Source organism: Myotis yumanensis, unplaced genomic scaffold (assembly GCF_028538775.1).
Source record: "Myotis yumanensis isolate MYYU_CA2020_CCGP unplaced genomic scaffold, mMyoYum1.0.hap1 SCAF_10, whole genome shotgun sequence".
NCBI classification, from domain to species: domain Eukaryota; kingdom Metazoa; phylum Chordata; class Mammalia; order Chiroptera; family Vespertilionidae; genus Myotis; species Myotis yumanensis.
This window is the reverse complement of record NW_027223761.1, coordinates 33,262,333-33,275,026: the sequence shown is the minus strand read 5'-3', so window position 1 is coordinate 33,275,026 and position 12,694 is coordinate 33,262,333. Positions and strand designations below refer to the sequence as shown.

The 12,694-nt window shown below is 42.3% G+C and overlaps 1 protein-coding gene across 1 annotated transcript in view; it reads right to left on the bottom strand.

Annotated features, from left to right (window-relative positions):
- RRAS2 (RAS related 2) overlaps positions 1 to 10,933 on the bottom strand; it is a 78,268-nt gene extending 67,335 nt beyond the window's left edge. Inside the window, exon 1 of the mRNA XM_070428269.1 lies at positions 10,571 to 10,933. Within this exon, the coding sequence (XP_070284370.1) occupies positions 10,571 to 10,678 (108 nt within the window). The 5' untranslated portion in view covers positions 10,679 to 10,933. The remainder of the gene's footprint in view (positions 1 to 10,570) is intronic.
- Positions 10,934 to 12,694: the final 1,761 nt, after the last annotated feature.

The following is a 12,694-nucleotide window of genomic DNA, read 5'->3' as shown; positions in this document are numbered from 1 at the left end:
AAAAGGAGAAAGCAACAACAAAAGTTTATATATGAAATCATGAAATACTTCCACACACTATGCCATATAAAATAACCATACTTAAATTACACGTACACACAAACTCTCTCTGAAGGATTCCTTTTGCTTCTAGAATCTAGACCAGTGGTTCTCAACCTTCCTAATGCAGCGACCCTTTAATACAGTTCCTCATGTTGTGGTGACCCCCAATTTCATTGTTACAAATTAAACATAATTAAAGCATAGTGATTAATCACAAAAACATTATGTAATTATATGTGTGTTTTCCAATGGTCTTAGGCGACCCCTGTGATAGGGTCGTTCGACCCCCAAAGGGGTCGCGACCCACAGGTTGAGAACCGCTGACCTAGACCATTCCAAATTTTACACCTACAGCAAGAAAAGCCTTTGCCTTGATCTGCATTTTACAGCTTAACATTCTCTATCTCTATCTCCATCTCCTCTCACTCATGACTCTCCCATTTGCCTCAGTGCAGAAAGCTTAGACTTGAAGGATTAATAAACTTGAAAACTATCCCATTTAACCATCTCAAATTTATATCTCTCACCCAAAAACCCAAATGTGGCTGAATGTCTTAGCAGATTTAACAGAATTTTACATCTGCTGAGATCCTGCTACTCCAAAAATTGAAGCTTCCTAGTATCAACTCGCCCTTTGGCATCAAAAAGAATGGAAATCTCAGTGGCCTGCAATAATTCTAAGGGATGACCAGTTCTTTACTTCAACACCAAGAACAGCTAAGATTACCGGCCAGTGTGGCTTAGTGGTTGAGCACTGGCCTATGAACCAGGAGGTCACAGTTTGATTCCTCGTCAGGGCACATGCCCAGGTTGCAGGCTCGATCCCCAGTAGAGGGTATGCAGGAGAAAGCTAATCAATGATTCTCTCTCATCACTGATGTTTCTCTCTCTCTCTCTCTCTCTCCCTCCCTCCCTCCCTCCCTCCCTCCCTCTCCTTTCCTCTCTGAAACCAATAAAAATATATTTTAAAAAAGGAACAGCTAAGATAAATTTAAAAAAACACATTCTGACACACAAGAAAAAAAAAGATCAATACAGAAAGCAAATTTGACAAATTCTCCTAAAATGGATACTGTCTTATCTTTTTCATTAGTTAATTTAAGACAATATGGTATAAAGACTTCAGAGAATCAATGCACAAGTAATAGGCATTTCACAAGATAATTGAGAAAATGAATACAAAAACAGAGAGGAAAACTTTCCCTGAGAGGGTTTCATTGTTTCCCAGGGAAAGTTAGTGAACAGAGAAAAACTTCTAGTTCCTTATTAATGTTTCCATTTCCAATGATAAGAGAAGGCTACAAGTATACAAGTAGAAAACCAGTTATTCCTGCAGAATAGAAACTTGAGACCAGTCAAATAAAGGTAAAGCCACGGAAGGTAAATAAAGTAGTACCTCCACTGTTTTAATACAAAAATGTTGGGACCCAATAATTTTATACCCAGCCAAATAATTATTTAGCATGTAAAAGTAAATATAGTCTTGGAAATCTTCTCAGTAAAACATACTTGAAAGTGTTCTCTAAATCACAATTCATTATAAAAACTAGCTGTTGAGGAGGACTGCTTGAAAGCATGAAACCAGTTAGAATGATAGAAATGGCAAAAGCAATAACCCTAAATGAGGAAGGGATTCATACCACTGAATATTTTTTTTTACTATTATAATAACAAAAGAAACTGCAAAAGACAAAAATGCAATCTTTTAAAAATAATTCAGTCACACACTTTTGGTTGCTTTAAATAAGGACACAAAATTTATGAAAGAAGTGGTGGAATTAGAGCAAACATAACTGCTAAATTCCTAATTCTCTGTAACTGGAAACACTATTATTCTGATTTTCTAATTAAGTGTTTAAGAATATGAATAGTTTTAATGATTTATGAAGACCAGATCTTATTAGCATAACTGAGTAAAACAAACCCTGCTTATTAATATTATTACCCAAAGCAGCGTCACCGATATTACCTTTGATCACTCATTCAAGGTGATAACAGCTAGGTTTCTCTCCTGTGGTTATAATTTCCCCTTAGTAACTAATAATATTTTATGGGCAGATAGATACTCCAGCTACTCAAAATTTTCAGCCACTAGAGTTTTTGTTTGTGTTTTTTTATACATTTTTATTGATTTCAGAGAGGAAGGGAGGAGAGAGATAGAAACATCAATGATGAGAGAGAATCACTGATCCATTGCCTCTTGCACCCTATTGGGGATCCAGCCCACAACCTGGGCATATACCCTGACCAGGAATCAAACCATGACCTCCTGGTTCATAGGTCTACGCTCAACCACTGAGCCAAGCCGACTGGGCCCAGCCACTAGTTTTAACATCCATTTATGATGAGTACTGTTATGATTGCCAAATGACTTTCTAATTCCAACATTTCCTCTATGCTCATTAGTCAGAATTCTACCTTAAGAAATTCCCTTCCTTCATTTATTTATCACTATGGAGTCACAGAACCTTACTTTATTTATGGGCAATAATCAATTACCATCATTTTTTATTTTGATGCTGATATATTGTCCCAGAGTTAACCAATGGGAGTTCTTACAGACTGGCTGTATGTCTTTGACATTCCACCATCGTTTCGTTTTTTTAAGCACTTCTTACTTTATGGCACTACAAGATGCTCCAAGCTCATCTTCTATTTTTCCCTGCCCCAGCCCTGGGATCAGTCATTTCACCAAGTTTCCTTTTAGTAAAGACTGGTACTCAGAAACCAAGGTCTGGCTCTATCCGTTTTCCCTGCTGATGGAGTGCTCATTGTTTCTAAGCCCTCTCAGCAGACAGAGTTGGCAAAAAGATATATAGATGTGTGTATGTATATCCACACACATCTGTTTCTATATCTACCCATATACATTTTAACCATGAGTTCATGCTAACATCTTCAATTCCAATCAAACATCTGAGTTCATTCTAGGCCTCCCCCTTTCCACATTTACAATTCTTTCTCCAACAGTGACAAAATGTGGCTTCCATTTTCCACAATTATATTTACTTATTTGCTTAATCCAAGTATAGAAAACGGTTTCAAAATTGCAAACCCATGCTTCTGTGACCAAAAAGAGAAAAGCCTTTAACTAGATAGGGTTCAATGTTTGTTTGGAGGAGATTTTTTTTGCTCCTTATCCTAAGGACATAGTCCAAATCCAGGTTCAAAAGTTACTTAGTTGTCCCCCCAACACACACACTTTAGTGTGGTTATGTTGTTCATTTGAAAAGGTTTGGTTCACTTGTTTCTGTATGTAGTCTACCTTGGGGTGTTTTTTCCTTCATCACTTGATTTTATTGGCGTTTGCTGTTTATATACTGAATAGGTAAACATGGTTCCCAAAGTCAGAAAGGTCTCCTCAGAAGGGCTGCCACTCCCATTCCCACCTACCTCCTATGGGTAACCAATCTCATTAATTTCTCCTTCCTGTACTGTTTTTGTCCCAATAAATAAATATATATGTATTTTATTCCCCCTCCTTTTTTACACAAAAGGTAGTATATACAGTAGATCCTTTTTTTCACTGAACAATATATCCTGGAAAGTACTCCACATCAGTTCATAGAGAGCTTTCCCATTCTTTATATAGCAGCAAATAATGTTCCACTGGGTGGATGTATCATATCTAATTCAACCCTTCTCCTCTGCTGTAGGTTGCTTATAATTATTTTTAATCACAAACAATGCTGTGACCTCATGCATGTGTATTTTTATACTGTTGGAAGTGTATCTTCATGAAATTCCTAAATTTGGGATTGAGTCAGAAGGTAAACACACATGTAGTCAAATCAAAATGTACCTTATGTCTCCTGATATAATCCACTGAGTAGAAACCATAATTTCTGTGTTATTCCTGCCCCCAAAATGCATAACCTGAATCAAACCATAAAGAAGCAACCTCATATTGAGGGAACTCTACAAACAACTAACTTGTATTCTTCAAAAATGTCATTGTTATAAAACACAAAGACTAAAGAACTGTTCCAAATTTAAAGACATGGAAACAATGTACTGCAAAATCTGAGATTTTCTTTTGCTACAAAGGGCATTTGGGGGACATTTTGCAAAATTTGAAAAAGTTCTGCATATTTGATTAGCAATATATAATCTAATTTCTGATTTTGGTTATTTACTATGTTTACATAAGTAAATGTCCCTATTTTTAGGAAATCTGCATGGAGTTATTTAAAAATAACGGCATTGTCTTCAACTTACACTCAATTAATTCATAAAAAACAACAACAGTGTGTATATATAGGGAGAGAAGGATGAAATGGTAAATGTTAGCTTTGAGAAAACCTGGGTAAAGTTTTGGGGTTTTTTAAAGCAACACTGGGTGTGAGTTTGACATCTGTATACCTATTTCTAGTACTGAACATTTGTTACTTGTAAACAAAGCTGTACCTAGGGAAAGAAAATCACCATATGAGGTGACAAGATAAGTTGGTTTGCAATATTAAGCTAATATATACAAACAACAAATTCTGTGACTATAAAAGTTTTAAAGTAAGACAATGCTATTTACTGCTATGTAACCAATAAACAATCACACTGCTTTCATAAATCACTAAAAATAAAACAAAATTTACAAGGTAACAAGAAACTCAGTCTAATTATATCCCCATTAGCACAATTTAACAACTTATATTTCTTTGCTTCTTTCAGAACCATGCCAAAAATATGTAAATAAATATATAAATCTGTGTCTTTTTCAAAAAAGCCTGAGAGACATTTCTTTTTGCAAAATAGAAATCAGAGGCCTACCAAGGACATTAAACTAAAATTCAATCCCACACAGACTCAGTGGCTCTACCCAAAGTAATTCAAGATCAAGGCCTTTCAAGAAGATTCAATGACTATTAACTCCCCACTGTCTACTGACGGAGAGAGTCTTTTACTCTTTAGCACTTTTCAGTAAGGAGGGCACCGTAGAATACCCTAAAGGTACTTCTATTTTTCCATACAAAAAAAAAAGAAAGAAAGAAATGTTCATGTAGCATCATCACAAAATCTGTTTCAATTTTAAGAGATCAATTTTATTTTGAAAAAGGAACTTTTAATAACTTTAAAAAAAAACAGTACTGGTTTAAAAAAGTCTCTTTCTCTACCCTCTCCCACTTTTAAAGTTACCATGTATTTTCCTAGGTGAATTAAACAGACTACTTTCATTTCAAAACTTGGGAAAGACCCAGGTTTTGAACCCAACAACACAGATGGATTAAAAACACCTTCCCAGGAGTTAGCTGCCTGTCAAAAGTGGGGTTCTTGAACTACTCAGCAGACATGTCCCCACTACACTCCGCAACTTCTCCATCGCAGGAGGGACACACACACATACACACACACACACACACACACACACAATACAGATTAGAACAAATAAGAAAAATCCTAGGTTAGAATTTCCTTGTTTCTCCTCTGACAAAAGTAGTCAACCTCTATTAAGAAGACAGTGTTGCCCTGGCCGGTGTAGCTCACTTGGTTATCGCGTGCCCGGAGAGGTTGCGAACTTGATTCCAGGTCAGGGCACAAGTGTTGCCAACTCTTTCCCTGGTGTGTGTGTGTGTGTGTGTGTGTGTGTGTGTGTGTTGGGGGCAGAGAGAGAAGGCTGCCAATTGATGTTTCTCTCTCTCCCCTCTCCCTTGATCTCTCTAAAATCAATAAAAATATTTTTTAAAAAGGAAGAAGACCGTACCTAGCATTTGTATCTAGTAACTGCCAGCAGAATCATTGCAACTGTTAACAAAATGAGATCTCTAGCATCCACCACCATTGGGGGAGATGTCTTATTTTTCAATGCTAAGAATTCACTTGTAAATTACTCTGAAAATGTAAAACAGTAGTTGCACGCTAAAAATAAGTCTACAGTATGGTTTCAAATTCACAGATAAAAATAATTTTAAGTGATTTATAATTGCAGGATGTCTTCAAGATGTAGCAAGAGAAGAGCAATTCAGGAACCTACACCTTCACACATGGATCAATTAATTGAGAACACAAATACATGAGTCTTGGAAGTCTCTTTTAGGATCTGTCTCAGGAAAAAGACATGAAAAAGCACTCAGCAAAAGACAAACTTGAGGTAAAAAGCAATGTCTGAGTCAGGTCCAGACTCACAGGTTGTAAGACTGACTAAAACTCGGTATGTGAGAAATCAGCTACCCCCAACATAGCTCAAAATCTGACAAACTGCTGAATAAAAGGATGCTAAACGAAGACCAGAAGCTGGGAAATTCCTCTCTAGCCCTGTAAAACATGTTTGGTCTCTTCTCGAAGTTGCTAGATTAGCACTAACTCAAAACCCCAATGATTACTCCATTACTTCCCAAAATTAACCCCCAAGTAATAAAAAGAATTTCCCCAACTCAAAATGGGATCCACATTCATCACCTAAGTACCACACAAAGTGAGGAGGGGATTAGGAGGTTGGGTGGGAAGGGGAGGAGAGGGTTGAAGACTTAAGAGACCAGATCATGTGTCAAGGAAAAATGAATAAATTACAAATTTTTTTATTATGGAGGAACAAGATACAGAAGTAACAGCAAATAAAACCAGGTAACAATTATTTACTTACTCTGTAGATGGCACTGTGCTAAATGATTTGCATGTTTTATATCAGTTTCTCCCCAGAAGTCCTACAGGTACTACTATTAGTTCCTTTTTCATATAGAGAAACAAGCTTGGAGAACCTAAGGAACTTGACCCAAAACACACAGCTAGTTAACTGAGTAAGAAAGGACCTTGAATTTGCAAGATGCAGAGATTTGTTCAACCAAACTCGATATCTAATGAAGAAGCTTGAAAAGATGAGGGAGATTAAGATATCCCACAGTTTTACCTGAGTAGGGAGGCCTAGAACCCAGATATTAAATGCTCTCTCCACTTCATTTGGTACAATGTTAAGATCACATGCCGGGGTGGCAGGCTCCATCACCAGTAGAGGGCGTGCAGGAGGCACCAGGTCAATGATTCTCTCTCATCATTGATGTTCCTATCTCTCTCTCCCTCCCTCTCCCTCCCTCTCTGAAATCAATAAAAATATATTTTTTTAAAAAAACCACACAACTATGAACAACAGAAAGGTCATATACACACATATATTCTTAATAACATACTAGTAAAAATCGACATTTTTATCACATTTTATATTCATTTTTAAAGAGTTTTTTGAAAATGCACCTCAAGTAATTGTTGCCTTAATTTCCTAATTTTGCACCTCTTCATACGCCTAGCAGGCAACAAGTAAATCTACAGTTAAAGTCAGGGCTAAAGGCAAAGTTGTTTTTAACTTCTCCACTCCCAAATTTATTATATTTTTTCCTGCTCAAGATTATAAAAGAAAAAATATATATTGAACCTTATAAAAAAGTTTTTTAATCTCAGGAGTCTTAAAAAATAAATAAAACCAATTTATGCCATCCTGATCTCCTCCGAAGAGAACTGACTTCCGCTTGTTAAGATTATTATCCTTCCACCGTCTCCTCTCCCTCCAATTACTACTGCTAGACAGTCACAGCAGAATGCATTTTAATTTCCCAGGAGTCAGACAATAAATAGCAGCTCTATTAAGTAAAGATGATAGTTATGTTAGTTCCACAATCTTATCAATAATCTTATGCCTGTAGCCTTACTGTGTACTAGACACTGTCTAGTCTCTTGACATATAGTAATTCATTTAATTTTCGTAAGAGTGGTACTTCGTACTTCCTATTTTCCCAGTTTACAGATGGGGAAACTGAGATAGACAGGTTAAGTAAAATTTGCCTAAGATTACACAGAGCTAACACATCCAGGTGGGCTGGCTGTGTGGCTCAGCTGGTTAGAGCAGTGGTCGGCAAACTGCGGCTCGCGAGCCACATGCGGCTCTTTGGCCCCTTGAGTGTGGCTCTTCCACAAAATACCGACTTCTGCGCATGGGCCACGAAGTTTCAATCACACTGTACATGTGCACCCGCACGTGGTATTTTGTGGAAGAGTCACACTCAGGGGGCCAAAGAGCCGCATGTGGCTCGCGAGCCGCAGTTTGCCGACCGCTGGGTTAGAGCATCGTCCTGTATACCAAAAGGTGACAGGGTTGATTCTGGTAAGGCACATACACAGGTTTCAGGTTTGATCCCAGGCACATATGGGAGGCAACCAACTGATGTTTCTCTTTCGCGCTCTCTCTCTCTCTCTCTCTCTCTCTCTCTCCTTCCTTTCCTCCCTCCCTCCCTCTAAAAATCAAAAGACAAAAAAAAAAAAAAAAAACACAAAAAAAACCCACTCTATCCAGGTGGTCTAGCTCCTGACTCTCCAGAAAGTCTCCTCAAAATCAGAACCCATGTTTCTCCATGTCACTGGCCCAAGTCAGCTGCCTATCACACTCCCCTCCCTGACTGCCTCCTCTCTCAAAGCTAGCATGACTGCCCATACTCACACAAGACATGTCCTCTCTCCCCACCATCAACGTACCTTGTACTTTTATCAAAGTACAAAGAGACTTTGCCCTGATTCTGGATTCCCTTTGCATTTAAATGTATTCCAGAACTGTACACAAACTTACATTAGCCATCATTAACCGAAGTACCGTCCATACTACATGCTAGATACAATGCTAAGAAGGTTCCCATAATTTAAAGAATGTGATCAGACCCGTTTTACTGAAGATAAAACTGAGGCTAGGAGAAGCTAAACACATATTTCGGCAATGTCTCACAGTGAATAAATAACAGAGCAAGACCAGGTATTCAAGTCTATGAATCAAACAAAGCTCACACTATTTCTCCATGTATAAATGCTTGTCTTCCTCAAGCATACATGGCTCCTCTATTTCTTTTATATCATCTAGAGCACCTAGGTATATTCCTATTCATAAAGGAGGTATTTCTTTAACAAATGAATTCTAGAAAATCATTAGAAAGCCAGCGATTACACTTTCCTAATGGTTTCTAATACTATTTCCAAAAACAAAAGGTTCAATTCCTTAAATAATTCACTTACATGCAGATTCAAATACATTCAAAACCCAAGATTACTCTCACTCCAGGACAACTCCCACAACTCCCCTCCCGCCCCATTAACTGCAGCCCCCAAAGAAAGAGTTAACCATCAATTGGTTTTGCTTTGCCATCAGTTTCTTCAAGTCTCTCTTAGCCCTAGGGAAATAGCAACATGACAGGATCCCCGATTCTGCAGCCTGCTAAACTTAAACCAATCTCACCTCTTAAGTGTCATTTTTTTAACCCACTAATAAGCATACTGTGAATGCTCATTACATAAACATCTTCTCTTCCTGGATACAAAGGTTTAAGCAGCAGTCTTTAATACCTTGAAATAGCATAACGTCAATTCCTGCTCATGTAGTCAAGGTGAAAGGTAATCACATTTATGTTTCAGTACTCTGTATTTTAATGCCACTATTGATAGCAAATGGGTGAAACGTAAGCCAGAAATAAGTATTTCACCAAAGAACCTTAACAGTACTCACTGATATATACCAAGAATATCTTTGTTACCTGTTATAACGGGGTACTACCTTCGTTCTCTCCCAGCATAAGCCACACCTTTTAGGTTGACAAAAGCAGAGAGATAACTGGGTTTCTTTCTCTTTCTCTCTCTCTCTCTCTCTCTCTCTCTCTCTCTCTCTCTAAATCCCAAAAAAGATCAGTCGAACCTCTCACCAGAGCAAATTGCAAGAATGAAGAATTCCACCTCCCTTTTCTTTACCATCCCTCACTCTCCGCCTTCAGCTACCAGGGAGGGTGGGGGTGGGGGAGACGGTGGTTGGAACAGACTCAGAACGCTCCGCTCCGCTCGGCTCGGTCGGTCGGTCGGTCACCTCCTACTCTGGCCCATCCCAAACTTCACCTGGCACGGCGGGGAGCAGGAAGGCACCAGGAATTCCTAGGAAATGGTCTCACCCGCATCGAAGAACATTCTTAACTTCCTCGAAGCCACCATTTCCCTGGGGCATCATCCCACACTCCCCGCCGGGCACACTACCTCTGAGAACACTTCAAAAGGAAAGCGCACACGCACACAAAGAGCAGCGCACGGCTGGCAGCGGCAGCTCCGGCCCGGCGGGCGCAGAGAAGCCCGGAGACCACGCGGAACCACGGCCAAGTTGCCACCGCGATCGCACCGACGGGGCAGGCGACGGCCGGGCAGCTGGAAACGCGGCGCGCGGGGCTCCATCCAGCCCCGCGCCCGACGCCCCGGTCCTCCGGGCAGGAAGCCCGGCGCGGCGGCGCTGCCTCCCCGCAGGGCTCGGGCCCCGGCCGGAGTGATAAGGTGGATCGGCGCTTCCTACCCTCCCAGCTCCGCCCTCCCGGCCACATTCCTGAGAAGCCCGACTCCCGGGACGCGAGCAGGGCGCCGGGCAAACAGGAGCGCAGCGCGGCGGCCGCAGGGCAGGAGGACAGGACCGGCCCCGCGCCCCCCGCCCGCGCGGCGCCTCCCGGGCGGGGTCGCGGCGGCCGCCCAGCCACAGGTAAGCGAGCCCCCGCCCGCCGCCCCCCGCCGCCCCCGGCGGGCCCGCTCCAGGCACCTGGATGAACTGGATGGTGAGCGCCGACTTGCCCACGCCGCCTCCGCCGACCACCACGAGCCGGTACTTCTCCTGGCCGGAGCCGTCCCGCCAGCCGGCCGCGGCCATGGGGACGCCGCCGAGCCCAGCCCGGCCACGCCGAGCCGCCGCCCGCCCTAGGCCCGGCTCCGGGGACGTGTGCGGCCGGCGGGCTGCGGGCGAGCGGGCGGGCGGGGGTCCCGGGCGCCGGGAGCTGCTGGGAAGGCCGGTGCGGACGGCAGCGCGGCGCCCCGGCTGGCCGAGTCCCGCCCGAGGCGCGGAGGAGCGGGGTGACCGCAGGGGCTCGGGGCAGCAGCGACCGAGGGGCGCGCGAGTCCACACGTCTCCGCAGCGCCTGCCGCACCAGCCTCCAGCGCCGCTACAAATGGCCGTCTGGGGGCCGGGCCGCGGGGCTGGTGCTGCATATGCATGAGGGGGCGGGGCCGGGGCGGGCGGGGCGGGGCCGCGCCAGATTCCGGAGCTGCCCCAGAGCTGAGACCTCCAAGGCTGCCCTTGTTGAGAGAGAGAGAGAGAGAGAGAGAGAGAGTGAGAGAGTGTGTGTGTGACAGTAGATAGTATGTAACCATAATTCTGTATGTCAGGGATTATATGGGTGAAAAAAAAACAGTTATGTGAAGGCATGTGTGAAAAATAGAGCTGTTGTGATCTTAACGCAATTTGTAGGAGAGTAAATATCCTGTTTTAAGAGTACAGATGGTGATGGGATTGAAGAACAGTATGTGTCAGTGATTGAGGATCAGAGCTGTGCCACAGTAATTGTGTGTGATGAACTTGTGGTGGTGACAGCGTGTGAGGACTGTGACCGAGACCGAGCATGGGGAGTAATAAGTCACAGTGATTGAGCGTGCTTGGGCAAGAGTGAATAGGACAGATTTTGTGTGTGTCAGGAGAGTGTCTTAGTGTCTGTGTTTAGGTGTGAGAAATATATAGTAATGTATCTGAGGAGTATGGGTGTGAGACATTAGTGTGTACTTATTTGCACACTACCTACCAGGCACTGTGCTGGAGATCCTTTTCGTGAGCAAAACAATGTCCCTGCCCTCAGGGAACTTAGAGTCCAATGGGAGAGACAGTCGGGACAACAGGCAAAGTAACTACTAGGCACCAGTGGCATGTGCACCCATAGGAAAAGCCCTCACCCCAGCGTTGAGTAATCAGGGAATGCTCCCTAAAAGACCTGAATAATAAATGATATAGGCAGACAAATAATTGGAATAAAAGTGTTCCAGGGAAAGGAAACCACATATGCAAAAGTCAGAGCTTAGAAGGTAAGAATTGTGTCACACGATTGTAAATGTATTGGGAGTTTGCATACCACTGATTGTGAATGAAAAGTGATTATCTATGTGTGTGGCAGCTTATCAGAATGTAGCAGGAATCACAGCTCTATGCAGAGGTGGTAGAAGGTAGTAGAGATGGGTTCTGGGGCCAGACTGGATTCGAATCCTAGCTCTTTCAATAATGGCATGATACTGGGAACTTATCTAATCTGTGTAAATAAGAAGGCTAAGACTACCTACCTTGAGGTGTGTTTTTGTTTTGTTTTGTTTTTAATAAAAATCAAATGAGTTGCCCTAACCGGTTTGGCTCAGTGGATAGAGCGCCGGCCTGCGGACTGAAAGGTCCCAGGTTCGATTCCGGTCAAGGGCATGTACCTTGGTTGTGGGCACATTGCCAGTAGGGGGTGTGCAGGAGGCAGCTGGTTGATGTTTCTCTCTCATTAATGTTTCTATCTCTCTACCCCTTTCCCTTCCTCTCTGTGAAAAATCAATAAAATATATTTTTTTAAAAAAATCAAATGAGTTAATACAACAGCATCTGACATTTTGGCATTTATGGCAGTTAGAAAACACGACTGCAAGTTCATTGGACATAACCTAGTGACTCCTTTGGAACCAGTAGAATGCAGCAGAAGAGATACTGTTATCACTTCCAAGACTAGGTCAAAAGAGGCCATGCAGCTTCCACCTGTTCTCTTGGAATTCTTGCTCTAGGAGAAACACAGTCAGAAGTTTGGCTACCCTGAGACTGCCATGCTGGAGACGCCACATGTAAACATGTCAATCAAAGGGCCAGCTGAGCTCC